The sequence below is a fragment of the Mesocricetus auratus genome, unplaced genomic scaffold (genome assembly GCF_017639785.1).
Source record: "Mesocricetus auratus isolate SY011 unplaced genomic scaffold, BCM_Maur_2.0 Super-Scaffold_6730, whole genome shotgun sequence".
In the NCBI taxonomy this organism is placed as follows: Eukaryota; Metazoa; Chordata; class Mammalia; order Rodentia; family Cricetidae; genus Mesocricetus; species Mesocricetus auratus.
The window spans coordinates 90,964,593-90,992,544 of NW_024429184.1; the positions used below are offsets into that span (position 1 = coordinate 90,964,593).

The 27,952-nt window shown below is 39.1% G+C and overlaps 1 protein-coding gene across 2 annotated transcripts in view; it reads right to left on the minus strand.

The window, feature by feature from the left end:
• Positions 1–1,460: 1,460 nt before the first annotated feature.
• Wdr7 (WD repeat domain 7) overlaps positions 1,461–27,952 on the minus strand; it is a 253,422-nt gene continuing 226,930 nt past the window's right edge. For both annotated transcript variants that reach the window (XM_013116796.3, XM_005074662.4), the window contains 2 exons: positions 10,118–10,222; positions 1,461–4,085 (listed from right to left, as the gene is read on the minus strand). In XM_013116796.3, the coding sequence (XP_012972250.1) occupies positions 3,882–4,085; positions 10,118–10,222 (309 nt within the window). In that variant the 3' untranslated portion in view covers positions 1,461–3,881. The remainder of the gene's footprint in view (positions 4,086–10,117; positions 10,223–27,952) is intronic.

The following is a 27,952-nucleotide window of genomic DNA, read 5'->3' on the forward strand; positions in this document are numbered from 1 at the left end:
ATGGCTTCCTTGCCTTCTTACCTATAGGGAAATAATCCAATTTGTGCATGCATGTATGTTAACATAGTATGGACCCAGATCTTGCTGGTAAGAATAGCCTGAGGTTTTTTTTTTCTTTTGTTTTGTTTGTTTTTCCCACAGAGGTGCAAAGCCTCTTATTTAGGGTCACCAAGTGAGTTATATGTTTATCAGGATTTGGGAAACTAGAAACCATTTTAGCTATAAAGATGCATGAACTCTTTTCCTATCCAAGTGATTGAACCAAATGAGAAGACAAGTCTACGTCATTGTCAGACCCAACATGAACTGCAAAGCATTATAGAAATAAGGGATGTGAATACCTGTTATCATGTTACATTCATATCTTTGACTCTACAGACTTTAAGAAGATGATATCCTCAAATACCCAATGGTGGGCTCAGATCATTTAAATAACAATGGCAAACACAGGCTCCTCAATAGGTAGTCTCTTTTTAGCCTGTAAACAGCAAAAAGAACTGGAACATCTAATTTTTGAAATTCTTCTGGCTTCTCTGTTTGACCTTTGGTATTTGTATGTATTGACGATCTCTAAACCCATGTACAAAAACACCTTGAAGTGTCAAGCTTTAAAAAACGAGTCTTTTCTTTCTCCTGTGCAGCTTGTATTATCTTGGCCTTGTCAAAATATATTCTCTAGTTAGAGAGTGGAAATATTTCCCTCCTGGCTCTGAAGTATTGATTTTCTCCAACACTCAGTTCTGTCAGTCAGGCAAAGGGGTGAAAGGTGAAAGTTCACCCAGCATCGCTTGTCTTTACCTTCCTATTAATGTCATGCCCTTTCCACATTTGATCAGTTTATGTGATTCCCTACCACACAGAACTGTTACTACTCTTATTTTCCTACAAGGACATGTTTAAGCTATTGTTGTCTAATTCTTGGGGGCTATTGTGCTGTTATACATGACTGACTAGAGTCCAGCTGCTCTGTGGAGAGCCCGAGGAGAAAAGTACAGTCGTTATTTACTTGTAACGCTCTGTGAGTTACTGGAGTTTCTGCTATTCTTACCTCAGCCATTCAAATTCAACTTCAAACTGAATGTTACATGAAATGAATTTAAAGATCTCATTCTGGTTCCCAGGCAGCTCACCCTGGTCATGAGGTCTGACAAGGTTCAATTTGGTACAAAGTCTATCTGCTTAGGCGAAAGTGAGACTGGAGATAAAACTACGTGCATGCAATTGCTCTGCCCAAGCCACAGAGGGTGCTGTTGAGTTTCTCCATCTGGTCTCAAGCTTCTGACTGGGTAAGGGCCTGTGCCACTGCTCTACTGTCCTTTGAGAACAGAGTTGCTTTTCCTGCAACTTGTTCTCCAGTGAAATGAAGAGCTAGACGCAGGAGGGCAAGAGGATCATATGGTTTCAACAGATAATGTTCAAGAGAGACCACAGTAAACAGTAAAACTAGTATAAAAGCAATCTTCAGTACAATTCAGTTTTATTTAACACAAGTATATACACATCAATTTTAAACACATATGGAGTCTACTAAATGGAGTCATTTAGAAACATCTTAGGAGACAGACATCTTAATCACTCACTGTATGCAATTCAAACATGAAATATTTCCATACAGGTGTCACATCATGTTACTTTTTACTTGTAAATCACCAGTGAAGCCACATAAGTCTTTATACTTATAAGGACAGGTCCAAATGCTGTGTCAACAAAATCAGTAAAACACTACGCGCGTACACTGGAATGACAATACAAAGTTTACCTCAGTGTTGAGGAATATAAGCTGAGATGAAGCTGCGGACTGTGGTTGTGAAAACAGCCAAGGATAGCATTATGTTAATGAGAATATAAATGATACTTTATCAGTTAGCGATTCTTCTAGCATGAAGCTTTATATGCACAGAGTTTTGTAGTCCTTATGCTCTTCTGACTATATACACAGGGTATGGAAGGACTGCCCAGACCTAAGACCAGAGATTTGTTCCTGTAACCTCACTGCTTTGTACCCATCTCTATGACAGGCACCATATGTTGCTCTCCAGTCCTGTATCACTTTCCTAATGTATGGAACACTTCCATTAAAAAGTGTCTAAGGTGTGAGTTTGTCCTATCATTCCAAATGGTTTAACCCCTTCCTCTGAAGTCCACAAAGCAAACTCGTACTGGGAGAGAGCAGTTTTGGGGCATGCTGCCCATTTCTCCATCTACATCAAAATACATCAGTTTGTTCACCGAAGATCTACACTGTACAGCTTTTGATTTCTTTCTTGGAAGCTACATATATAATACAATATACATGCATGTGAAATAAACTCACTTTTGAAAGAGCCCCAACACTGAAAACCAAGAGACAGTATAGAGTTGTGGCCAATGAAAACAGCATATGTCAGTAGGCAAAAGACATCCTGGGGATGTTAGCTTTTTCATAGGTTCTTTAGATGACTGTAAACTATGTATTTATTCATGGACCTTGATCCTACTTTCCTACATATTACACAAACTTTGACAATCTATGTGCTTAAGACTAAATTCTGTCATTATCATTTTAGTTCCTCTGTTAATATTACATATTTGCTCTGAACTCAATAATGCTCTTTCTACTTTTGTATTTAATAAACCACATTGTGTAACTCATTAATCAACCAACATACAAATCAACCCCCGCCCTGCTGCTAATATATATCAAATTTTTAGGAACAACTCATATAAAATACTGTTAGGGATTTTTCTCTCCCATTACAATAAGACTAGCATAAGTTGACACAAGAAGACAGTGGAGTTAAAGTTGTTGAAGCACAGTGAACACGTTCACTTAGCATCCACCGGACATACTGGCAGCTGTCACACTTTTCTGTACACTCTGAACAATGTGCCTACATAGCTATTAGATTCTAGGGTGTTTACTTAAAGGAAATGCCTTCCTAGTGTTCTTTCACTGGTCAGTATTTGGAAGGCTAGGCTGAAATGACCGCTGTGAGTGACACCGCCACATACACAAGAACTGCAGGTTGTGAAGGTCCTGAGGAGGAGGCCTTTCCGGAACAGAAGAATCTATAGCAACACGCAGGAGAGCCTCCACTGTACAAATACGTGATGCTTCCAAACTTGGTTCTTTGTTGAAAGTTTCCTTAGAAGGTGAGCTATAGTCACCACATGGTGAGTAGGGGTGATCTGCATTTTTAACTATGAAATATAGTAACATTTAAGCAAGAAATGGGCATTTTAGAAAGCTAGCTATCTGGAAAACTATTTTCTAAATGGAAAAAACACACTTTTAAAAAATATTTTCTCAATAATCTCAAATTAGGATTGGTGTTACTGAGAAGGCAGTGGCTAAATTCTAGGAAATGGAATTGAGTAACTGCCTATCAATGAGAGCAGGAAAAACCCAATGTAAACATGAAATAGGTTTGGTAAACAACAGCAAGTTTGAGAAATCCAAAAGGAAGTCATTTCAATAATGAGGACTCTGCATTGCCCCAGAATCCAGGTCAGAGCTGAGCTTCCAGGGCTGACAATGAGGATCAGGGCTGGGATGCAATCACAGTGGTTATTGATTTTCAGGCTTTTGTTACATCAAGCAACAAGAACATCTCCAGGAACCACTGGCTCTCCCTTCCTATTTATGGCAGGGAAAAACTACCTAGTGACAGAATGGCCACATCCTGTTGAGTGGTATGTGTGCCTTTAAATCGATAGGCTGCCATGTGGAGTCTGCCCCCAAGAAGCATGCACAAGTGACATAGACCTGGTCATGCCCCTGGATGGCATTAATGAGGGCGGGTAGCAAGCAACACTCCAGTATCAGAGTATCAGTAAGGACAGCGCAGCATTGGCCTAGACAATATAGAATTAACAGGCAGCCAGGGCAGCAGACAGCAGAGTTAGACCATGAAGCGGTGTTCCTTCCCGTCATGGGCCATAAGGATAACATTCCGGTTGGAAGTCCAGATGAGGCGGGCCAGCTTAAGGGCGTTGTGGGAGCCAGGGGATGCTGGCTGTACTGGAGGTACCTGGTAGGTCTTAATGCAGCGCAGCTGAGGTGCTGAGTTTAGCATGCCAATGCTTCCTAGGAGTGATGTGTTCATCTGTAAGGAGAGGGAACACAAATATCACTTTAAGCATCCTTCTCTCTTTCTCCAAAGAGAGTAGCTTATTTCTTCTCCCCACTCTCTCCTACTGAATAATTCACACTCAGCTTTGAGTTAGTCTAACTCTAAACAGTTCCTCTCATTAGATTTCAAATTGCTATGATGTCATTTATGTAAACACACAAACCTTTAGAAATTTTATTTTGTGAGTAGAGTCTGACAGTGGAGAGTCCATTGATTTTGAGGAAAGAAGCTAAATTAAGATTGCTAATAAACCAGTTCAGTTAGAAAATATTGGTTTACAATTAGTTGAGGAAGTACAACCACTCTGCAGATAAAGAGCTAACTGGGCCACACCCCAACCCCCACCAACCACTATTACTCCCATCTGCTTTTTCAAACATTCTAGGAAAACATTCTCTGTGTGTATGTATTGTGTGTGTGTGTGTGTGTGTGTGTGTGTGTGTGTGTGTGTATGCATTTCATGTGTGCATGCATGTGGTTAGAAGTTCATGTCAGGTGTCAACCACAATCAGTCTCCATATTATATATTAGGGTAACATCTCTCCCTGAACCTGTGCCTCACAAATTCAGCTTGTCTGGCTTACCCACTTGCCCAGGGTTAGTCAGACTAACTTAATTTCTCTGCCTACTAAGTACTGGGATTTCAGGGTGGTTACCACACCTGTCCAGCATATATGTGAGTGCTGGGGATCCAAACCCAACTCCTCAGCTTTACTCACTGAGCTGAGCATCTCCTCAGCCCTCAGCTCCTCATTTTCAAGAGAGAGATGAGAAGTACTTTCACCCCACCACCTTTCTACCCTACTAAAGACAATACGTTTTTCATGCTTTACTGACAACATCTTTTTACCACTTGGCCATTTTTGCTTTTAGGAGAATTTTTCTAGGTTTGATTAAAAATGTGATTTTTCTTAGTCCATTCACAAAAGTGAAAGCAATATAAAATTTATAGATCATGAACAACTATGTAATTGGATTAAGGTGTTGAATATCAAATGGTTGTTGTCTAAGTGGGCTGGTTTTGGAGTCACTGAGTTTGAAGGTTTCTTGAAGTGCTAAATATTACTTTGGTGACTTCAATATGCATTTTTTGTGTTGCCATAAATCACAGAGGGTGCATTCTGAAAATTGCCAAGAAGGCTTGGAAATAATCTTTTTCCTCTGCACCAGTATTCACTTCCTATTCCTCTGGTGAATGCGGCATCATCATCTACATGGACCACATGCTAGCTATGTGGGCAAAACATGCCTATCATGACCCAGCTGCACCAGCAGTTTAAGTCCTAGCAGACCTGAGGACCTTTAAGATGTGTGGCTGTGATACTATGCTCTGAATTTGGATCAGGGCAGAATATAAGCCATTCCTTTTCCAGCTCTTCTCGGCAGCAGGATGGTGTCAGAGGGCGTAAATCATGGCATCTCTAGCAGGGTGCGTGCAGGTTCCACTGACATTTTCACAATTTAAATCATCTTGAGTAATAACCCTTTTAAGATGACTAATGTTACTGATTTTCCTGCATTAATAATAGTGCCGAACACAACACAAGAGGTGAAAAAAAATCACTAGTGTACGAGGTCACATTTTAAACCAAATGTATGGTCATTATTAACTCTTTCTGCTCAAGTACAGTTCAAGACAAGTGGTACCTCACCTGTCATCCTTCCAAGGTTTCTTTCCTGGATTCCTTTCTTCTTTTTCCTAAAAAAAAACTCCACACTAGATAAAAACCCAAGCCTTACTGCTTCATGGAGGCTCCCTACTCCTTAACATGTCAGTAACAATGGCGAACTTGATTCGCTAGTATCACATCTACAAAACCCAACAGTATAGAATTAGTCCTCATAAAAAAGATCCAATTGACCCAGGAAATTATTGGTTAAAATCAACTGGCATTTAACAGGTGTACAGTGCTTTAAAAATATGATTTCTCAGTTGATAAAGAGCTACAAAGTATTTTTCATTCCTATGGATTTGCTTTGAAAATATGTATGAAGCTTTATCCCTGCTGGTGAAGGAAATAATGGAAGTTGGCTGTGCCTCAATGTAGCCATTACAAGAAATGGGCTGAGAGCTAAAGGACAAGAGTATCTTGAAGAATGCCATCGATGGGCAAATTTTATGAAAAGCCATCATGACATCTGGGTTCCCATAGCTGAGTCATCCCTGCTCTGCTCAGTGCTTCCGTTGAACAGCCTTCCGACTTAAGCAGGGTATGCCAAGTTCTCAAAGGCACACTGTTGGGGTTGTGGTGATGAAGGCCCACACACTCGTTAGATTTCATCTCTCTACTGACCATCCTTTCCTACAACCCTTCAAACGAGGACTGGTCTGTGTTTCTAGGGTGAAGGTTAATTCTCACTGAAACAATGATCCATTCTGCTAGTCAAAATTATATATATATTTTCTTATTCATTGATGTCTGGCTATAAACTATGCTAAACTCAAAGACTTAAACTTTGAATGAAAGCTACATGGAATTACAAATTTTAGGAATGTTAGGTAGTTTATCTTACTAGACTATCATAAATATTATGAAAATTTATATAAAATTATAAAAAGGAAAAATTCTCCAAGCCCTACTTCCTTTTGACAATCACTGTCAGCACTTTGATAGACAACCTTTGAACCTCCCAACTCACTCATATACCCAGCATAAACATGCACAATGTATCCACACAAGCCACACACATGCACATACAACCACATGCACACTCAAAACACTAGGCACTCATATGAAAACTGTATACACATTGATACACACACATCATATGCATTCTCAAACAAGCACCCTGTACTCATGTGCACACTGTATGCACATACTACACACACATGCACATTTAAACGCCATGCATTCACATGGCACTGTATGCACACATAACACACACACACACACACACACACAACACATACACACATGCACACATGCACAGGCTCACATTAAAAAGTACTTTTACAACATTCTATTTCAATTCAACAACATGCTAAGGAAATAATAATGACTATAGATTTACATCACTGTTTCTGAATGGCTGAGATTTGTATGATGGAGTAAATACAAAGAAACCAGCACCTATGTAATACATTAACATTTTTGAAAAATACGACTTATTTGTTAGGTGGTATTGGTAATATTTGCATGAGAGAATTAAGGATGGTTTTTAATTACCAAATTCTCCTCCCTGGAATACCAAAAAGATATCCTGGAATGAAATATTCAAGTTGTAGGAATATGGTTTGTTTTTGCCAGACTACACTACTTAACAGCTAAGTATATTTAATGACTAAAATCCAACAATGGCTTCTCCTTTTCCTCCGAAATATGCATCACAACACTAGCTGTGTGAAGATTATTTTCTGAACAGAGAGACACACATAGATATAATTCATCAGACAGAAAATGTTTTAATGCCTTCCCCAAAGAAAGTAATGCTGCATACAAACCTTTTACTGAATCTTACTTGAGTAATTACCCAACCAATATTTCTCATTAACACTCATTTCTCAGCAAAGATTTTTATAGTGATAGTTTTAGTAAGGCTCTGTATTAATAAGACTTCATTAAGTTTTCAAAATATATTATAGTACACTTCCTGGAATGATCAAAAGTCTTCTCAGACACCATTAGAACGGAGCAGCATGAATCTATGTCAGAGGAGCAGCAGTAGATTTACCCATTGCACTCAGACTCTCTTTAATTCCAACAAAAGCTGCTACCATTCAGAGAGAGCTGTCGTTGCATTTTCTTGGACAGCCAGAATGATCTCTCTCCATGCCTCCAGTTAAATTTGGAGGCAGGTGTGGCAGAACTCAGGCAACACAGGAGTTGGCTGCACCATCAACTCTGATGTTGTTTTAGAGGAAGCAAGAACTGGGAAGTGGCTCAACTGTCTAGTGCTCTGGCACACGCAGATGGCAGCAGGCAGCCCTTGGAGCAGGGGAGATTGTGGGGCCACGTTCATAGGCTCAGATGCACTTGAAAAGCAGAGAAATGTGAGCAAGCTAGTATAGAGGGACTGGATAAAGAATCAGAAACATAACATCTAGGATATGGTCTTGACTTTCAAAATAAGAAAGGATGCCCACTATTCATAATTCTACCCATGTGCTGGGTAGAGATCTGTATAGGAAAAGAAAGTGTTTCAATAAAGTGATGAACAAATATATTCAAATAGAACCTTAATGATATAGACAAGGGTAAGAAAAAACCTACCACTCAACAAATTCAAGAAAATACTGAAAAGCTATCAAATTGGGTTTATCTTTTATATAACACTTATATGTTTTTAGTTGAACAAAAGTTCAACTAAACCAAAACAAAAACCAACCAAATAAACACAACAGAAGCTTGATTTGTTCCTTATAAAAAGGCAAATATGGGAAAAGTAGTCCCCTTTAGAACTAGGCCCTGGGATTTGCTAATGTCTCTATCTCCAGTGTGGGCCAGAACCTAGCCTGGGTAGCAATGTGTGTCCATCTAAGACTCCAGAAAAACAGGAACTAAAGGAAAGTACAAGTGGCATAATGGTAAAAGGTCCACTAGGCCAGACGCGAGAGGGGAAAAACCATGATCAGGCAAGCTCTCGGAAGGCCCCGTGTCTAAGCCCATCTGTGGATCCCTAATGGACTCGTGGAGGATCACAGCAGAAAATACCAGTCCCCAGAATCAGAAATGAAGACTGGGTGAGATTCCCGGATTGATGGAGTTTGATGTGAGTTAATTAAGGTGCTGGAGACACATTCTGGAAAAAAAGGACAATGAGAAAACCTGGAAGGCTAAATTAGATTAAAAAGTAGAAAAAGGTTCTGGCAGATTTCAGTAGGATGTTGTCAACTAAACAATTTATTGTATTCGTTTTATATCTTATCAGCTATTGATTTCATTTTTAAACCATCAAGTTGTGTTTAAGCCTTCTCAAAACTTTAATTAATTTTTCAGCTTTTAAAGCAATATGCTGATCTTATGTAGTACATTTACATCTTCCAAAAATAAAGTTACCATAATAAAAATTTTGGAATAACTACTGAGTGTGGGTTTCGTGGTAATATTTTTCTAATTGTCAGGACTAAAGAGTTAAAAAAAAAAGAGGGAATGGTGCTAATTAGTTGTCCCCTATAAAAATTAGCTGCTCAAAATTAGCATTTAGTTTAATAAAATTAAATATATACATTCCCATGAAATGCCAGACAAAGATATTCTAGTTTTTTAAAATGTCCTGCATAGTTTAGAAATTCAGAACATTATGTGAATACCAGGCCTCGTAATATATGCATATACTCCTAGCACTTGAGAGGTAGAAGTAGGAGAATATTGAGTTTGAGGCAAGCCTGGGTTATTAGGAAGAAGATGTCAAAGGAAGGAAGGAAGGAAGGAAGGAAGGAAGGAAGGAAGGAAGGGAGGGAGGGAGGGAGGGAGGGAGGGAGGGAGGGAGGGAGGGAGGGAGGGAGGGAGGGAGCAAAACAAAAAACAAAACTAAGCAAACAACCTTCCACCAAAACAAAAACATGACATAAAAAAAGGAAGACAAGGGGAAATCAATAACATATTAGGAAAATACCCAGTGCCCTATGCTTCACTCAAGTAGACCCAAAGACCTTGTTAGAATGCATATTGTAAATCAGTATCTTGAGTGCAGCTTCCCCTGGATTCCTATCCAGCCAAGCCTCACCTGTGTTCTTGCTCCACCTCGCCTGGTTCCACCAGGTGTGCCTTGCTCTGAACGGTTCCCCACCATCTTCAGATTCTCTGTACTATAATTGCTTGCGTGTTTACCTGTGTCTCCTTTAGAGGGGAGCCCTGGAAGAGCAGGCGCTCCTTCTCTGCCAGATTGCTAACAAGATTCTCAGCATCCTGCATGCTGCCACTGAGCACACAGTCAGCAATCTGAACACTTGACATTAGTGTAAGGGAGGGAGGAAGGGCATGGAGGAAGGCCGGCAGACAGGTCTAACAGGAAGTGCTTCCCACCAAGGCACACTGTGTAGTATGTATTTAAGACCTGCTTACCTGCCAGAACGAAATGTGGCTGTCAGTGTTGGAGTAGGTGGCAAGATAACGCCCATCAGGAGCAAAGGATACTGCTGTGATTGGTCCCTTGTGCCCATGGATTGTCTGAAATGAAATTTGTAGGTCATTAGTGACATGCATTTCATGGAACTCTTACCAGTACTTCTGTGAACACACTCAATGTTGAACAGGTGATATCATAGATACTGGATATTGCAAACTGAAACATTCTTTATTTATAAAATCAGGTTATAAAAAAGAAGGAAAGTAAAAAATCCTTCACATATGTAAGGGCCTCAGTCTTGTTCTGAGGAGTGGGTCTGTCATCACCCAGTTTGAAAGGTATTATGAGTCCAAAGAGAAAGTTCATATTAGTGGGCAAATCAGAGTTTCAAGTCTTTACATTACAGGGAAGAATTTTGCAATTAATTAAAAAAGCTGTGATGGTTATTCTTGTTTGTCAACTTGACTACATTGGGGATTAACTAAAATCCAAATGGCTGGGCACACCTGGGAGGGAATTTTTTCTTAATTGAAATTTTTGAAGTGGGAAGATCCACCTTTAATCCAGATGTTTGAGGTGGGAAGATTTACTTTTAATCTGAGCCACATCTTCTGATAGCAGCCGACCTAGAGGACATGAAAAGAGAAAGCTTGCTCTCGTTAGCTACTTGCTGACACTCACAAGTCCATTCTGTGAGCAGTTACAGCCTACTTCTTCAGGATTCTGGTGAATACTGAAGACCAGCTGAGATATTCAATCTCAGGGACTGCACAGCTACTGGATTCTTGGACTTCTTATTGGTAGACAATTATTACTGGATTTGTTGTATCACAGCTTATAAACCACTCTAATAAATCCCCTTTTTGTAGGGATAGAGATTTATTCTATTAGTTCTGTTTCTCTAGCCAACCCCAACTAATATAAAAGGCAAAAAAAAAAAATCAAAATGCACCCAAATTACCCAGGAACTTACTTATCTGAAGTGAAAAACCAATCAAACCTATAATTCCTTGCTCTGAAAGAATTTAAAGACTAATTTCAACTCCTTAATAATTATACATTTTTCATGTTTTATCCTTGATTTTACACTAATAACATTGCACTTAACTACATGCAGCTGCAATTAGTAAGCATATATACATGTTTGCACTGGAGGTATGGGCACATACAAATCAAACACCATTAAAAACATGTTAACAGGAACAGTCTTGAACCTTTGCCAATAGCTATCATTGATTTAACAATGAATAAAGAAAAGGAAGCTGTATTTTAGAGTAGGTCTCTGATAAGAGGCCTTTACTAATAAAACAATACACTCTTCCAATGATATTGGTAATTACTGAAAATACTCCATGCTAAGGAAATTGGCATAACATTGTAACCTAACCCATATTCAACCTTTAAACACCACACCTCCACTATGTTACTTAATAACCAGAGAGTCTTCCCTTGGTCTTGGTCTTTAATGGAGTGGGGATGAGTCTCAGAGAGCACAGACTTGTGATGCCATTCAAGCCACACATGCTGTAAATTTTTTACAGACTTTTTCCATAATGAGTATCTGAAAACTCAAATGAAGAAGACTAGGTAGGACAGAGACGCGAGCCAAGCACATTCTTAATGTCCTTTGCTATCTTCTTTCCTGTCATTTGGTTTGATGGTCAGGTACTCAAGGAAAGAATGTTATTCTGGTAATAGAAACACGGGCTTTAGGCAGTAGAGGGCATGGGAGCTGAGTCAGACTGTGCATTCGGCTCCCTACTTACTTGCTGTAGAACCAGGGTCACATTATTTAACCTCAGAGCATCAATATCTATAACATAGGGATGATGATGTTCATAGTGATTACATGTGTATCAAAGAGCTTTGTGAAAATTAAATGAGTTAATATACATGTTGTAACCTGTACATAATAAAAAGTCAGCAAATACTATTGACATTTTTTGTTACGCTTGCTTACCTAGGAATGACCACACAAATCCAACAACCACATAACTCAATTGTTTACTGTTTTTTAAATAACCCCTCACCCACAAATTTAGAACCATTTATGCCCAAATCAGTTTCACTTTGCTCCTAGATTACTTAGAAATAGACTTCAGGCTGTGCCCTCATTAGATAAAGACACGTGGGAGCTATCCTCGGTGCTGACAACAAGTGTGCTAAGAGGAGCAATGGGTACTTGTGCTGAACAGCTAGTGAAGGAAACTAGTGTATTCAAACACCAAGTATGCTAGGATGAAAATTATTCTAGGCAGAAGAAAAACACTTAAGAAATCAAATGTCTACTGCCACTTACTAGACCAGCTTAAAGAACTCAATGGGAAAGCACTTCCATTTTTAAAAATTGTAACCAGTTCTGGAAAACCATAACAAAAACAAACACCTCACTTCTTTTGGGCCTATCTGAATCCCCCTCTTTTTTTGTTAGACATTGGTTGGAGAGACCTTGGTTTATAACAGAGTGTCATAAAAACCAATTACTATTATTATTATTATTATTATTATTATTAGTAGTAGTAGTAGTAGTAGTAGTATGGATTGAACCCAGGGCCTTGAGCATGATGCAGCAGCCTAGCACAACCCCAGTCCTGGACTGTCGGTGTATTTTGTTTGTCCTGTAAACTGTTTAAAAAGTTTTGTGCCTGTATTTCTCACTTACTGAATCTCATGTAAACTGATCTGCTGGAGAGATGAGCCTGGCTCACACAAGGACACGTCAGCTTCGACAACTGATTGTCACCAGTGTAGAACTGATACAATAGCAGACCTATGGGCCAGACAAGCTCACCTATAGAATCTAGCCTTTCCATTGTAAATATCTGATTCAAAACAGTTCCCCCATGCTCTGGGATATGAGCAGCCAAAACCATAAGCAGACTACAGATATTTTTAAGAATACACTTGCCCTTCTTGAAAGTCTCAGTGTCCCGAGTGGAAGTAAAGCAAGGATGTTCTGGACACTGGCCCTCTGAATATCCATGCAGAATGCAAGATCTCCTTCCAATTAGCATACTAACAGCCAGGTATCACACTCTCTTATGAAAGTCATCCCTGCTAAATGCAGAAAACCAGAATCAGGCCCACATCTGTCCCATGCAGGATATGTCTGGCCAGTTCATCCTACATCTCACATTCTACAGAGACTAGTGTTCAGGACATCTACATGAAGGACAACTCCACATTAGGACACATGGTTTCTTGTTAGATGCTATCTGTAACAGATGCTGTAAATAAGTTCCTCCTAGAGATTGTTTTTAAAATCAGGAAAATCATTTGTTTATTAGACATGTTTCTTTTTATGGTGTAACAGTCATTACATAATCCAATGGTATTTCCTTTACTGCTAGGAATCTCAGAACTAAATGTATGCCCAGTTTGTGCCTAGCAATAATTACTGCCTATGCATTCTGCTCATCTTTGTTCTGTTTTCACCTTAGTGGTTAAAGTCCAGACATAAGCCAAGTTTGATTCTAAATTTTCTTGGAAGTATGTTTTGGACAAACTAGGGTTAGCCTCCAGAGCAGGTGAGGACTATGTGAGGAGCACCTGCACACACCCATGAAAGCATGTGCATGCACACACACAAACACACAGGTATACACATGTGTAATAAAATGCTGCTGGGTACCTCACAGAAATGCCCCTAAAGCAACCTAGAAGCTCCAGGAGCATGGCTGCAGCTGACACATGGGTTTCTGGTGGATGAGGAAATATGACTGGGGCAGGGCAGCTGCTTTGCAGTCCAGTGTGTTACAGCTGCTGAGTTTATCGCCACCTCAGCCCTGGAGGTGCTTTGGCCTCCACTACAATGAAACATTGCTACTGTCGTTTGTTCAGATTTTCTGGACTTGAAGATTGGTGCAGACATCACCTGAACTGACTATAAACTCACCTCCTGCATTGCATTAGACATCAGCTGTGGAGGATCTCATTGAACTTGTGACTTGTGAGGTGGCAAACCCAACCTCAGAAACTAAACCCTAAAGGCCATTTTCAAAACAACAGGTGAAAAAAGTAGTTTTACTGCCTTCTTATGTGCAAATGGGTATCAATGTCTTGTTATGTATCTTTTTTTTTTTTAGTCAAAAGACAGAGATGAGATTAAGAAAATAATCAAATTTGGAAGTGCTAGGAGGAACAAGAGATATTCTACAATTATCCCAGGAAAGAGATAGGATGCTAGATTATTAAACACTCCAACCAATTGCCCAATGAAGGGAAAAGATCCGAGGGACAAGACTAGTAACGAGCAGTGCTTATTTATATTGTCTAGTAATAAATATTTCTTATCCAGTTATCTCACTGTGGTAATGTTCTCATCTATGTGTGAGACCCAAACAAAATATTTGTTACTTTTAGGAAAATTAGGAAAATGTATAAAAGTTGGCAAAATTTTGTTATTATAAATATCACATGCGAAAGGTTTACAACAAAACAAATAAATAAAAATAACATGGTCTGCACTTCACAAGACCAAGGTCTTGGGGCCTTGAGAGCAGTGTGGCTGAATCTGGAGCACTGAGGCAGATGTAATTGGAGGGCATGGAAGCTCTGTTCCCAGTGGCTGTACGTGGCCACAGAAGATCCAGCTATGCCTTCCACAGAGGTATGTGCACGGCAGCAGGCAAACAGGACAGACATGCATCTTATGATTCATAAGCACAAACATGGTAGGTGCCTGAAGTTAGAAATGCCTGAACAAAGTGTTCACTGGTTTATGGGGGGCAGCAGATAGACTGGAGATGGACATAATACTCAGAAATGCCCAGGGAGTAATCACAGAGTCCTGAAAAGGCAAGACTCAGCAATATGGACATTATCTTGGTACTGATCCCATTTTATGATGACTATCAATGCAAGTGTGGGTCAAGCTCTGGTCGCTCTGTGTGATTTCTCCTACATATTTATATTCATAGCAGACAAATCAGAAAGGGCCACAGAAGAGGAGAGCCCACAGAAGAGGAGAGCCCAGTATATGATTTGCATGTCTTTCCAGGATCCCAATACAGGAAATCACAGATTTCATGGTAAGATGGCAAGGAAATAACTTTTCATAGCAGAGAAGAAACTAAGAACATAACTCTAATGGATTGCCTTGCTTGCTGGGCAAAGAAAAGGCTTGTTCAAACAGTCATTTCAGACGAGTTCAAAACTTAAGATTGAATTATATCCGAGGAAACATGTTCCCTGTTCTTTTCCTCCAAACAACTACTTTAGTAAAATTTCTGCAGATATTTAAGAGTCATCCACTCAAGGAAACAAGTGACAAACTCAGCAAGTCACTAAGGTAGGCACTGACCTTAAATCTAGTAAGCAGTGGACCATCTCACTATGGTTGCTCACAGGGCTAAGATTATAACATCATTTAACTATGGCCAGTCACAAGGCTCAAGTGGACTGAACTTATCACTGCATGAAGCCTGCTCAAGCATTTCTGTGCAAGTACTCTTAGGACCTCATGATGTTGCCAAAAGGTTAGCTTTTTAAATTTTCAGCAATGAGACCTGTTTTTTTTTTACTGACCATTTATATCTCTAATCTTACCTTAATCTTGAACTTCATCAGTATCCGCAGTTATGGTATTCTATAATAGTAAGTATATAATAAATGCAAGGCTTTCCTAGTGTAATTCTAAAAAGAAAAAAAGCTGTGCCCCCCCCTTTTTGCGACAGGGTTTCTCTGTATTGTTTGGAGGCTGTCCTGGAACTCGCTCTGTAGACCAGGCTGGCCTCGAACTCACAGAGATCTGTCTGCCTCCCAGTGCTTGGATTAAAGGCGTGCGCCACCAATGCCCAGCGAGCTGTGCCATTTGAAGTTAGGAAAGTTAATAAGGAACTGAAATGAACTTGACTGTTTGCATATATGTATGCATACATATATGTATATACAAAAATATGTATATGATTCTTCACTTTAATGTGCAGATTCTTTTACTAATGATCACACTCATCAATTCTGTTCTATAAGTTTCACCAATTCATGGAATCATAAACTATAATCAATACAAGACATACTGGGTCCTTTGCTATTACTCCTAGCCATATACTGTATATTTAATCAGCACTCCCTATAGATTTCTTTAAAAGTAAATTAAACACCCTATTACTGAGATTAACTATAGAGGAAAGTGTATTTAATGATCTTAAAGTAGGAGACATGCATGCTTAAACCTTTGTATCTTTAATGCAATCATATTATTTAATGATAAGCAAAATTAAAACCTGAAGTTATTAGCAATGCCTCATTATAAAGGTTAAAGCATCAACACTTACACTGGTTCTCACTATTCCTAAGCTGGTGGAATATTATCCCCCACAGAAAAAAATCAAAAGGCTATATTGCTTATGTAATAGGAATTATCAGTATGTAGATATTGAAAAACTATTTAATTCATCAATGTCAGTTAGTTTATCTCCAAATGACATATAAATCACTGTTAGTAACTCACATAGCCAAAAGTACTAGAGCTTTCTTAAAGGAATAGAGTCCATTTACTTGGCTTCTTCTTATAATAAAACTTACAGTAGCTCACTTTGTTATATTTATCCTTAAGTATATTCCCATTAAGATGTTAGAATGATACCAAATATATTTGTCTTCTCCTCAAATGTATATTCATTTCATCTAGAGAGTAATAGAAATAATTCAATTCATTGACTACTTCCAGTGCATCCTGTTAGGAAGATGCCACAGCAGGCTGACTCTCATTCCAGACTTGGCATAATATGAATCAAAAAGCAACGTCTCAGCCTTCCTTCAGAAAAGAAACAAGAGATAAAACAAACAGGAAAACATTTTTGACCCTCAAATCTCCTCCAGATCATTTTAAGTCCACTAAGCAGCTTATGTGCTGAGACCACGAGAAAGAACAGAGCCGTTGAGGAGGCTATGCTCCCTTCAATACTAGAGAGCTGCAAGCCTGCATTTACCACAGCTTTTTATTTTGCATAATATTTTGTGCCTCCAGAAAGAAAGAGCAGGCTCTTAATTTTACAATCACTCTTAAAAAAAAAAAGAACTGCTCAGTTTCTCTGCCTGCAGAGGACACACCGGCCCCTGAGGAGTATGGAGGGCAGCTGCAGATGAAGGTGGTGGAGACAGTGCTCCTTAGGCTGAGGTTTCTGGGAGCCAGCCCTACACCTTCCTCCATTCCATGCAACGAAGAAACCATGGCAGTTCTGCGTTCAGAGGCTTGAACTCCGGCAGTTGAATGGGCAGGGGTCTACTTCCTTTATTGTTGTCTGACCAGTGGACCCTGTGTGTCCTCACATGATTGTAACACAGCTAGAAACCTGAGCTCCCACTAGAAGGTCCTGAGCATGGATCTATTTGACTCAGCCTCCTGAATGCCTACATTATAGGCATTTGCCACCATACCTGACTATTTTCATTGAAAAAATGAGTGGAAATACACACACACACATGCAAACACATACACACACTGAAAATTACTTCTAGTCCTACTAATTTTAGAAGTACTTGTAAAAAAATGAAGCACTCTTGATCAGATCCCTTCCCTTTAAAGAACTATCCTGAATCACTGGATATGTCCTTCAGGATTTACTTTTAAGAGTTTGTATTTATTATTATTGATGTGCATGTTTATGTGTGTGTGTGTGGGTGTGTGGGTGAACTTGTGCAAATGTACTAAAGCAGTCATAGAAGAAAACTTGAACACAGCCAGACTTTGGGAATTTTCACCTCACCAATGACTTATCAATGGTTATCATTTCTTTGATGTCTAATCAAATTTAAGCAGTGGTAAAATTAAGCTGCAGTACAAACGAATATTTTACTTACATAAATAAGAAACGGAATGGCTGACACTTTAAAAAGTAAGGCTCCTTACACTGATTGACAGAATTGTTTAGAATGTGAACTGCCCTACAACTTCTGATGGCAGTAAATTCAAGGACAATAGTGAGTGACCCTGACCATAGTGTATGAAATACATTTATCACTGAAATGGCATGCCGGCTGCCAGTCAATATGTGTCTCTCATTTGTTAGGCGCTTTCCTGCTGTGACTCCCTCATTACAATTTGCTTTCACTTCCTGAGCAAATGACAACTAGAAAATGAGGCAGTTTCTTTCCTGACCAAACTTAATCCAGGAAAAAAAGGAGATGACAGCTGCAGCCATCCAAGTGTTACAGAACACTTTACATTTGTTTGTTATGTACTTGAAAATATCGCGTCACTAAACAGACAGTTGACAAGTTGGCGCACTTTCTTAGTCTAGTTCAACAGTGGGAAGAAATGTTTCAGAAACACAGAATTTTTTTTTTGCTTATGACTTAGAGTACCCCATTCATTCAATTAAATAGCTATGATAAAGGATACCGATGGACTTTTACTTTAGATACATGCCGTAGAACATCTTGGGTGCTTTAGAAAGAATATCCAGCTAGCATTTGAGTCTGGGAAAGACAGAGCTTTGCTCAGATAGGTTCTTTTCTGTGAGAAAATCAGTGTAGGCACAAGCTTGGATGTTGTTCAATTTCTGACACAGGAATTGGTAGTGCTGGTTTGAGATAACCCAGTGCACAGTACATTATTACAAAAGCTGGGGAACTATCACAGAAATGCTAAAATCTTGCCCACTTAGAAAAGTTCAGATACTGAAGTACACCATAAGAGATAGAAGGCAAAGCAGTGAAAGCCCAAAGAAAAATGAGAAGGTAGGAAAATAAACATAGAAATGATGGTTGCTGTCTGTATTCAGTCTCTAAAACATTCTGCTAAAAAAAAATCTGCTTCAATGTAAATGAGCCCATCTTTCTGGTCAAGTTCAAATCCAGAAATCTGTAGGTACAAGTTTAGTATCACTTAGCAGTAAGGAAACAGATTGAATATAGGTTCATAGGCGGATGTAAACATGCTGAGTTAAAGAATCCAGCCCTGTTCCACAGCCACCCACACACACACACACACACACACACACACACACACACACACACACGCACGCACACACACACACACACACGAGGGTGAAAGAGCTGAATGCACTGATATTATTCTGCCAACTGTACATTCATAACCAGTAAATTGAGTACAATACATTATAATATCCCACCAAGCAGTTACACACATATATGTACAGGAAAACACATTAGAAAAGAATAGTTGTGTGATGGCTTCTGTTGTTACTGCCTGGAAGTACTGAGAAATGGACTCACAAAAGGCTAGCTACTTAGAGCAAGAGGCTAAAAGGCTGCTTCGTGGAATGCATTTTCTAGTTTTCGTCAGGCCTCAATGGACAGTGCTCCCACCACGTCCCTTGGGGAACCTTAACCACAACTTACCATCTCCGCCAGGAAGCCTTTCCTGTAAATGGGCTACAAGTGCTTTTTTCCTAGAACTGTAGTCTATCACTCTGTAGTAGATCTGAGCATGTCACAAGTGACAGTTCTTCCTTTTCAATAAGCCATACATTTTTGCTCAATTTATAATACTGGCTATTGATCCAGGATTGCTTGGCCAGAAGAGCCTTCGCCTTTCTGATATCTAGCTCTAAATCTAAAATTGTGTCTTATTGTCTGCTTGCATTTCTATTCAACTATAAAAGGGAAAAAAGACCTAGAAAGTATTTAAACAAATTCCAGGATCTGCAAGTTCAAACTGCTATTCATAGTTGACCAGAGATTTACCATGATCTCTAAATGGCACAGTGATGGAAGGAAACCCCTGGAAACTTTGTAAAACGACCAAACCTCGAGAAAACACTAAAGCTACACAGCTCGAGCCTATAGTGTACTGTTAGTTCTAGAAGGGTCTTTTTATTTCTGCATGCTTGTAAACAGTGGTTCAGCGAGGAATGGCTGTGTGAGCTTTTGATTCTCACCAAGTCAAGCCTCTTCCCCAAAAGAAGTTTACAAAATCACCAGACAACAAAATGAGCAGGACCTGGGAGGAAAAACCAATCTGCCTACAGAAGAATATGGTGTTACTTTTAATTAATGCAATATTCAATAGTAGGACTTGAAAATAAAAATGAATATTCAATAAAGGAAAAAAACAGGATTTTTCCATCATTCTTAATCAATACCTTCCTTATTAAGAAAAATATCAAAAGATATTCTACAAGATCAGTGAAATCAGATATGAAAACTGCAACATTATTATTTAGTAAGCCTTTACTTCCTCATGGTCACTGCATAATTCTGCTTTATGATAGCCTTTTAAAATATAAATGTAATTCTGGCTAATTAAATACAAACACAGCTCTAAAGCTATTTCATAGAGGAAAGAATTACATAGTGAGGGGTTTAGTTTAAGGACATCCACCTCACGCCTTCCTGCACATGTTCTAACCTTGCTTCTGTGGTTGCCAGGCTAGTGTCCTTGTGTCCAGTCACACTCCTCTGTGAGATGAGAGCACAGGAATTTGTCACAGTCAATTGTTTCCTGAGAGACACTGAAATATAGATGAATTCTGCCAATGGTGGAGAGAGATCAGCTAGCAGGGGTCAGAAAAAAAAAAAAAAAACAAGAATTCCCTTCAGTTCCCAGTTCCTTTATTTAACAAAGCCATGCTATGACCTTCCCTCTTAAAGGTGTCCAGCTTCTGCCCTAAGCAGTATCTGTGCTCTCTCTCTCTCTCTCTCTCTCTCTCTCTCTCTCTCTCTCTCTCTCTCTCTCTCTCTCTCTCTCTCTCTCTCTCTCTCTCTCTCTCTCTCTCTCTCTCTCTCTCATATGTGTGTGTACATGGGTATACCAGCACATATGTAGGTGAGAGGATGCTGTGACCTTTTCTATCACCCCTGCCTTATTTCCTCAAGACAAGGTCTCTTACTCAATGTAGAAAAATGCTGGTGGAGATCCTCTCATTCCAGGAGAGGTAGATAATTGCACCTCTCCTGGCCTGGGATTATATATAGGTGGACCGGGCCATTCCCAGCTTTTGATGTGAGTGCTGGAGATTTGAACTCAGATCCTCATGCTCGCACAAGCCATCGAGACATCTCTTCAGCCCTTGTATCTTCACTCTTCTATTTTACTTACTATCCTTCTTTCTTTCTATTACTCTTGCATTGTTTAACTTAACTGCATAAGAAGTTGGTGGCAGTCATTGGTCTTATTTATACTATTCCTTGATTGCCTTATTTTCTACCATAATAGGATGAGCTCTTCTTGGCTTTTGCTAGGAAAATGATACCATGTCAGCTAATGAAAGTTTTACAGGTAGGATTAGAAAAGACTTACAAACTTAAAATTTTTTTTCTGATTTTTTTCCTGAGCCATTTTTTTCTAGACATATTTCAAGGTCTTAGATAACGGCTAATATTATTGTAGAGCTGACCCCATAGAGAAGCAGTGAAAAGAGGCTTTCCATTCTTTTCTCATCATTTTCATCACTTTAAAACAGGTGTCTTGCCAGGCATTGGTGGAGCATGCCTTTAATCCCAGCACTCGGGAGGCAGAGGCAGGCCGATTTCTGTGAGTTCGAGACCAGTAAGTTCCAGGACAGGCTCCAAAACAATACAGAGACACCCTGCCTCGAAAAACCATAAATTAAAAAAAAAAAACAAGTATCTTAAGTATCCTATAGTTTCTCTTTCTTCCAAACCTTCATTTAATACATAATCCAATATTACCATTTCACACATATTGTTTCTTAATGTTTATTTGTTAAGTAAAATATTTATCTCTAATATATATAGCCAAGAATTACTTTTCAGTATTTGTGTACTAAAAAAAAATCTTCTTTGCAATCCTAAAGTCTTCACTAGGTTTATCTTCCTCTATGGAAAAAGCAAATAGACCAGGCAGATTCTATGGCACAAATGTAGAACCTGCTATTATTTTCTATGAAGTTTCAAATTAAGTTACGAATTTTCTTTTACTGAACTTTCCATAAATACCTTTATATGTTTCCTAAAACAAAGACTTATGAATATTCTTAGATATAGCTTATGCAGAGGACAGCTCCAGACACTGGAAAGCACAAGATGAATTATGCCTCCTGTATAATACATCCTTCACACTACTAGGTGGGAAATCATTGTCAAAGGCTTGCTTTCTTTAGTTACTAAGTTCTGTAATATACCACCATGAACTTGGAACGATTGATAAAAAAGGCTTGTAATTTCTCAGATGTTCAATACTTCTAATTTTAAGGCACTGTCTTAATAAAGAAACAGGATATTCTCACTTATTTCTGTTATAAATGACATTAAGATCCACAAAATACTATTCCTTAAGACAGATATCTATGCAGTTTTGCAAATCTTATGTTTTTATTCTTTATAAAGATTTCAAAGTTACTGTATGAATCCTTGAATGCCCAACTGACAGAAATGGATCTCATTCCTCCAAGTCATCATTCCTTAAAAGAATTCCGGGACAAGGTGTGATAAAAGACAACAGCGTAGTACAAGATACCAATGCCAAGTGACAAGTGACAAGGCAATTAAACTCTTTCCTGGAGACTATCAGGAGCATTCCCACTTTCACGACCTAGAATGGGTCTTCTGATTCAATTTTAGTGAACAGAACTCATTAAAAAAATCAACTAAATAATACCCTCAATTGCACTGTCAGATTGCTTGTGGAGGGATGGCAGCATTTGACTTTTATTTCCCTGAGAGAAAATTCATGCTACCCAAATGTGCACTTGACTCGGATGCACTCCTTTCTTGTTTCCCTTCCATAGAGCACAAGAAGTACCATGCGTGTCCCTGGTGCTCATGGAGGTCAGAAGGAGACATCAGATCACTTGGAACTGGAGTTAACAGGTGGTTTTGAACTGCCATGTGCATGCTGGAAATTGAACCCAGAACCTCTGGAAGAGCAGTCAGTGTTCTTAACCACCGAGCCATCTCTCCAACCCAACCAATTCTTATTCTTAAGATGACAATAAATCATGCAAAGTAATCTAAAAGTTAACAGAATATTGGAAGGAAGGTGCTCAGAATTGCTGCAATCATAGGCGAACTTGAGTGTCCACAAGTTTTCAATTAGTTCCACAGACATGCACACAGAGGGCAGTGAAAATGTCCCTTTAAGCACCCTTTAATGGGTGTTCTGTTTTAACCAACAACATAAAATACTTGTTGTATCAGCAAAGGAGAGTCTGAGTCCCCACATGCTTACCATACACTGATAACAATTTATCTGCCGGATTCTTGTAGAGTATGTTCCAGTAATGTAAAGAGCATCCGGGGAGATGACTGACCACTTTACAGGAAAATACTGTTCTATGAAAGGCTCTCCTATAAATTAGCATGCACAGGAAAAAGAGACACATCCCCCTTCCTTAGACAGCTCCCTTTGACAGCCTGGGCTAAAGTGCTCTGCTAACATGAGAGCCGTCACAGAGCTGAAAGCTCAAACAGCCTGTCTAGGGAGACCTGGGCAAATCAGATACATTCCTGTACTTCTTTCTGAAACAAATTCAATTTTTTAAGAGTCTTTGCTCAGACTAAATGCCAATTTCCACTTGCAGGACAGAGTGATGTAACGGCAGAGCATGGTCAGCACTTCATTGTTTTTCCAGGCTGCCTGGTCATAGCAAGTGGCTTCATTCCTAAGGAAGAGAAGCCATAAAAACAAAACAAAACAAAAAAACCCCAAAACCCATTGTTATGTGTTTGTGCTAGCTTATTTCTGAGGCAGCTCTGGCTAACCTCGAATTCTTTAGGTAGACCAGGCTGGCTTTGAACTCATAGAGCTTTGCCTGCTTCTGCTGGGATTAAAAGCCTAGGCAAACACACCTGGCCCAAATCATCATCATCATCATCATCATCATCATCTTCTTCTTCTTCTTCTTCTTCTTCTTCTTCTTCTTCTTCTTCTTCTTCTTCTTCTTCTTCTTCTTCTTCTTCTTCTTCTTCTTCCTCCTCCTCCTCCTCCTCCTCCTCCTCCTCCTCCTCCTCCTCCTCCTCCTCCTCCTCCTCCTCCTCCTCCTCCTCCTCCTCCTCCTCCTCCTCCTCCTCCTCCTCCTCCTCCTCCTCCTCCTCCTCCTCCTCCTCCTCCTCCTCTTCTTCTTCTTCCTTTTCTTTCTTGAGAAAAGCTAAATATTAGGTAGAAACTTCAGAAAAAAATGTTTTGTTTCCTGGATGCCAAGTTGTTGATGTCAGATATGCTTCCTGAAGTCCATCAGAATTTACACAAATAATCTGACTATTCCAAAGTAATTCAGAAGGCTTCTCCACTTTTCTTTCTTGGGAGATCAAGTGATTAGTCTATTCATAGAGCTGCTATTCACACATACCCAGTTATTTCATTTCATTCAACCTATATTACATGTGCAGTCGAAAGACTATAGAGCCAACCACCTGTAATATAAGCACACTATAGCTTTGACTTTGGGAGGCACAAAACAGTTTCAAGAGTTGCTGGTCATTAGCATAGTGAGCTAGCCTGCATGGGAATCAGCAAGAAGTTCCTTGAGTCTCCATCACTGGCAGCTCTAACCAAAGCTCAGACTTCTTTCATTTATGGCCAAACGCAGGGCATACAGCTAATATAGCCATGGGATGTCCTTTACCAAACATCTTAACAAATGCTGCGGGTCCTGGACTACCCTGCCTTTGGACTTGAAGTTCAGTAAAATACTTGTAAAGCAACTGGTAAGCAACAGGGCAGGATGGAAGAAGGAGCGAGAGTACAAGAAGTCTGTCCTACTTCATCTTTATCTGATGAAATACACTGTTCTCCCAGTAGCTCTTAGCAAGTACTCAGAGAGGCTCCATCACCATCCCATTTCCACATGACCTTAACCTTAAACGTTTAGTCTTTACTCCAAATTAGTATCTAAGACCTCCCACAGAACCTTGAGATCCTAAAGCTCCTTTTGTTTAGTACACTCTAAAGTTTTCAGTGTTGTTCCCCCACTGCCGTGTGTGTGTGTGTGTGTGTGTGTGTGTGTGTGTGTGTTGGCATTCTCTAGTCCAATGGAACATGGTCGCTAACCTTCTTTAATATCATTTAAAGTTCATTTGATCAGTTTCTCCCTCATTATGTATAAAGTGGCAGCAGCAAGTGAGAGGTAGGGCACTCTTCATTCTCTGTGCAAAACTGGGAAGGCATGTGCCTTGGTTTTAGTCAGGAGAGTAGGGGGTAAGCAAACAGACCTGAACTACAATACTAAGTGGAGTAAGAGTCCATACAGTGCTCAATAGTAGTGCAGCTGGGGAGCTAGTGAAACGCTAAGCTATTGTTGGGTTATGAACAGTTGAGGACAGTAAGTAGTTAATTCAACTAAAAAGTGAGATAGAAGATGAGAGGTAGAGAGATACCAAATCAGAAAATAGCATGAGCAAAGGCTTTAAGACCCAGGAGAAAAGCTAATTGTAAATACAAAATGAGTCAGTCCGTCTGGCCTGAGAGGAGGACAGAATAGCTGGCAGGGTTAAAGTAGAAAACCATGGCACAGCGTATTTTACTTCACCAGTATTATAAAGTATTATTCACACTTCACAGTGTAGCATACATTATAGTATCAATATTTCTATTAATCCAGTTTTTATAGATTTGCATTTAAAAACCATTATGGGGAGTTTCAAATTGTATCAAGGTAAATAGAACAGAACTGAAAGTATCAGTCATGATTACTTTATTAATTATGATTGATCATAATTGTTTTATCTTGACATACCTTCTTTCTCTTCCTGAACTGATCTGAAGTAAATCTTCAAAGCCTTAAGATGTTATCAATAGTAAATGTGCCTGTGACCTGACTGCAGGTGACTGAGAGGGAAGGGTCCACAGTTAGTGAGTGAAAAAGGTACCAACTGCTGAGCTTCTGGCTACCTAGTCTCTGGTTCACAGATCAAAGTGTCACCTCCCTCTAGGTAGCCTGGTGGCAGCTTCTGCTGTTGCTCACCTATGTCCTCTCTCAGAACTTTACTCTGTCATGATCTGCCAACACAGTCAGGATGTTCTTGGGTTAGGAGAGTCATTGTTCTTCACAGCACCTACCTCTTGGTTTCATAGATTTCATATAAAATTCTATGTTATTTTATATCAGAAATTCTGGTTAATATCCTACTTATATGGCCTAATGTTATTAAGAAACAAATTATGTTTCTTAATGTAATGTAAGCACCAAGTAGTCACAACTTAATAAAGATGCTGATACTTTACGGAAAGGTTACTTTCCATATGCAGAAGGATGTTAGTCTCACTAGGTCCTGTCAACTCATTTAGAAGACACTTATTATGAATTTGAGAGTGAGAAGAGTTTATCTTAAATTCTAACGCTGTTTAAATATGAACAAACTTGGCAATGTAAGCAACAGAGTCTGGGTGTGCCAGCAGAGTTTTCAAAGTTTAAATATTCTTGACCTTTACCAGGAAGGGAACAGTAACTACAGGAATTAAGGTAAGTGTGTCCAAGTTTATTAAGTAGACAGTATTTCCTATGAGAGAAATAAAATGGAATGACCAAATATTATAACTCATTTAATAGTAAGTATCAGAATCCCCAGTTTGGGCTTGATAATAATTTTTCCTTAAAATGATAGCATTTTACCAGGAAAGTTATTATTTTAACTCATACCTAAATTCATAGTTTCCACATACCTAAAGTTCTATTACATGACAGGAACTTCACAAAACCAAACACACATGCTGGGCAATATTAGAATTTCAGCAGACATTAAGACATCCTTCTAAAGTGCATACTTTTAGATCTGACATGAACATCAAAAGATAAAGCCATAAAATGATTGAAATTACTTGTTGTAAGCCACAAACTCTTGAGAAAAATTAACTTACATTTTTTCTTTAGAAACAAGCTATGTATTAGGTACTAGTCGTACAGCTACTTGAGAGTAAATTCACTACATTAAAACATCTAGAATATCTAACTTCCTTAGTCTCAAGAACTGTGTGCTGCTAGATCCCACTGTTTCAGAAAGTTAAGATACAGAATGTTTTATCACCATCAAAAATTCTCAAAGTAGTTGTGTTTCAGAAGACTGCATTAGCTTGAATTCATATTGAAACATTCAAAAACAAGCGCTGGTATTTTTACTACTTCTTTTCTTAACTACACACACACAGACACACACACACACCCCTGAGAAATATATCCTCTAAAATGTGATCTCTTCAATGGCAGTCAGAGCTAACTTTCAAGAGATAATACAGTTTCTTTTTTTTTAAATAACAAGCTAGAATTGACATAGGGAATACAAATTATTTTCCTCCAAATCTTAATCAAGCAGAATATAGCTAAGTAGTTAGTAATCTCCCCCTTCACACTCTTTTAACAGAAGTAGTTGCAAGTTGCAGGTTATAGAAAGCTTCCCAATATAAAAATCCAATTATTTCCTAGACAACCTTCAAGAACTTGCAAACATCATTAGTCTGAAAGTACACATGGTTCATAAGAATGCCTAACTTTTGCCATCCATTAAATGGGGCACTGGAAAACACCACAGAGGGATGTATTTGCCTTCCCTGAGATCCACCTCCTGAGGAAGCTTAACCTTTAAAACACAGTGATGTTATCAATTTTTCTTTAGATGTGTACTTGTAAGTTCAACTGTTACCATGTAAACAATGAAATAAGAGCTTGTGGATTCAAACCGTTAAGATTCGAGCCAGTAAGTTTATAAAATCAGCTACTTGGGTTGGGTAAGCAGGTAAGCAAGAAAATGTCAATTTCCCCTTCACTCAGATGGTGTGCATGCATCGGTGGTATCAATGAGCAGCAATGTGGCATGTTTATCATGAGATAATCACACCCGTAGAGGTTTAGAAGCACTCAGCTGAACCGTGTGACTCACAACACACTCGGGGCATCATTATCTCACGATAACCACACTCCCTGTCAAGCCTTATTGCTTAATTAGGGGTTATGAAGGTGATAAGACTAAAA